This window comes from Eurypyga helias, unplaced genomic scaffold (assembly GCF_000690775.1).
Source record: "Eurypyga helias isolate BGI_N326 unplaced genomic scaffold, ASM69077v1 scaffold6864, whole genome shotgun sequence".
NCBI lineage: Eukaryota > Metazoa > Chordata > Aves > Eurypygiformes > Eurypygidae > Eurypyga > Eurypyga helias.
In genome coordinates this window covers 10,933-13,840 of record NW_010246723.1, presented here as the reverse complement: position 1 = coordinate 13,840, position 2,908 = coordinate 10,933, and the positions used below count along the sequence as shown (strand labels likewise).

Sequence of the window (2,908 nt, the reverse complement as noted above, 5' to 3'; positions counted from 1 at the left end):
AAACCATTCTATGATTCTATGATGCGCTCCTCAGCAGCATAACCCCAGCATTGGTTTTGGAGCTCCTTGGTGCAGGCACTGTCCCTGCGTGCGGCCGGGCAGAGCAGTGTGTGGGGGGGTGTGATGACTTGGTGATGAAGCCCTGTCTTGCCCCCCTCTTCTGTCTACGCAGTGTGGATGCAAGAACTGCGGTCGGTCTTTCTGCTCGGGCTGCCTTAACTTCAGTGCTGTCGTTCCCCGCTGTGGAAGCACTCAGCAGAAGGTGTGCAAGCAGTGCCATGGAAAACTAACTGGGTAAGGTGGGAGTGTTTCTTCACCCAAAGACAGTGTCCTGCTTTGTTGCTTCATTTTGCATCCCAATGGTGTGTTGCAGATTTCTGCTTGAGAGCCCTGCTCTGCACTTTGCAGTCACACTGCCTGTGCCTTGGAGTTTCAAGCCTGAACTGCTGTTACACGAGCTGTGCAGTCCAAAGATAGGAATCGGGGTTTGAGAGGCTGTTCTCTACGGTGACAGGGCAGTCTGAAAGAACCAGGTTTAAATCTTCATGGGTGGACGCTGAATGGCTGGCTATCGTAGATGAGATACCTAGACGAGACCAGGTTAAACCCCACCGCGTTTGTGCCCAGACATCTACACCCCTTCGAAAGCACTGGCAGCCTGTACAGATGTGTAGTAGGTAATGGTCTGACAATAAGATGTTCAATGTTACTACTGCCTGTGTGGACAAGCAGTGACACATATCCTCATTGTTGAGGGGATCTCCACTATGTGTAGCCTGAAGACTTAGAATTTTGTAGCCTGAAGACTTAAATTTTTTGTATTTTTTCTTTGCTTTTAAAAGAAAAAGACGAGTATTTGCAAACATAACCTGTTGAAAACAAAAAATTAGTTCAGTAGCAGTGTGGATTATACACATGAACAGGGAACACAGGAGCACGACTGTACACCAGAACCCACCTCTCAACCAATTCTTCCGTGTCCTCTTCCTTCTCTTACATTTCTCTTACCTCTCTTCCTCACTTCTCTCATATAGGAAGGAATTTTAAGCAGCGAGTGGGGAATTTTCTGGCTCTGCAGGTGTGTAGAGAAGAGCCTTTCATTAGCAGAGGTCCTCCTTTCAGAAGCACTGGATCATGAAAACAGTATCAGCTATTGATGGTGTAAATACAGTATTCAGTCTTTCAGTTTTTAAATTTTCTGATTTCCCTGTACACCTCCAAAGCCATTAAGAAAACAGGGCAGCCTTTCTGCATGTTTATTGTGTGTTTGGCTTTTTTTTCTTTCATCTGTTTAATAGCAGTAGAGTTACAGCAGAAAAAAGTACTCCCCAACTGGATAGCAGGTAGATAATACACTCTGGCTGCAGCTCTGTAAGCTGCATGTATTGTTGTTCTTCATGCAAATAGCTTTCAGAACCCAAATTTAGGACTGGAAAGCAGTCCACCAATGTTGCATTCCTTCGTTGCTATACAGGCCTTAGCAAAGCACAGACGTGTTTGTAGCTGTGACTTCTAAGAATGAATAAGATATGCTAACTACCTTACATAAGTGTGTAATTTAGCAGCTCAACCTGAATACAGTGAAGTAGATGGAAGTTACACAAAACGTGTTTGCGGTGCACGGCGTTCAAGTGTGCTAGAAGATACAGCATTGTCATACTGGTGGTTATATAATAATTTTTGGTCACATTTTGTTTAGCCCGTGCATTATATAATTCTGTGTTTGTTGCATGCCACAGCGCCTTTCAGAGTGTTCTGCATGAAAACTAATTATACTGGGAGTCTTACCTAACTACTCTCTATCTGTTCTCTGAACTGGGAGGTGCAGGCTGTGGGAGGCAGGAGTATTTCAGCGACCATATGAAATCACATTTTGTTCACATGCAAAATGACTGGACTAAAGGACTAGAAATGAAGTCCCCTGCTGTCCCGGGCAGTTATATTGTCTTAATCCCTTCCATAAGCTGATCGCTCTCCATATTAATGAGGTTATGAAAGGGGCTGTACCAGGTGGTCGAGATACACAGGCTGATTCCTCGGGTTGAGGGACTAGGTGGTTGAAGCATTGCTAGTGTCTTGAGTTAGAGATATCGTCGTTTTTGTCTTCCAGAGAGGGAGCTCAAAGCAGTTCAGCAAAATGGTCACCACCAGAAAACTACAAAAAGTGAGTTGCACTTGTGGGTCAGATGGTTGTTTCTGCTGCACAGTAGCCTTTCAGGCCCCCACTCCCCCTGTGAAGACCAGCAAAACTGCTTGTTGTGATGTGGGTATTCGCTTGTTCAGACCTAGATTAAGGATGGGGCTTTTGTTTTGTTGTTTGGAGGTTTTTTGTTTGCTTGTTGGAGGGGGGTAGGAGGGGACAGTCTTTTGAATAGACTGCGAAAAGCCAGACTGCCGCCTTTTATCTGTGACTGATCAGGGTTGGCCTGGAAACAGGAACCTGGTGATGAAGTGTTCCTTGTCTCCTCGGAAAAGGTGCCAGGTGTGCTGCTACTGTGAGATAAGTTTTTCCTTACTCTTGGGAGTACCTCAGTATACCAGTACAGGACAGCCTTGTGCAGCAGGGGGAGTGGTTCTGCACTGACATTCTTCAAATAGTCTGTTCGGCGCACAGAGCGTGTTTTCATATCTCAGTGTTTAAAACCCTGTTCTCAATTGTCATGTCTTTTTTTCCATCCTTGTCACAGGCGTGTAGCAGCTTTTGAGGCTAAGCAAAACCAGCTGAAAGAACAACAGAAGGCAGCTGCAAAACCCCCAGGTCAAGCAGGCTCCAGATACCAGGGGCTCTCAAAAGAGGATAGAACAATTGCAGAGAGACTGGAGAGGCTCAGAGAGGAAAGGAAACCAAGTGAGTTTTGAAGGATACTAGGGATACCTTGGGTGGGAACACTGCTACTTGGGAAACATG

General features: G+C 45.6%; 1 protein-coding gene across 1 annotated transcript in view; it reads left to right on the top strand.

Annotated features, from left to right (window-relative positions):
• Window positions 1–172: 172 nt before the first annotated feature.
• The window catches only part of ZFYVE19 (zinc finger, FYVE domain containing 19), a gene marked incomplete at its 5' end in the record, with an annotated part of 10,480 nt that continues 7,744 nt past the window's right edge, over window positions 173–2,908 (top strand). The window contains 3 exons of the mRNA XM_010150493.1: window positions 173–294; window positions 2,111–2,164; window positions 2,688–2,848. Of these exons, the coding sequence (XP_010148795.1) occupies window positions 173–294; window positions 2,111–2,164; window positions 2,688–2,848 (337 nt within the window). The remainder of the gene's footprint in view (window positions 295–2,110; window positions 2,165–2,687; window positions 2,849–2,908) is intronic.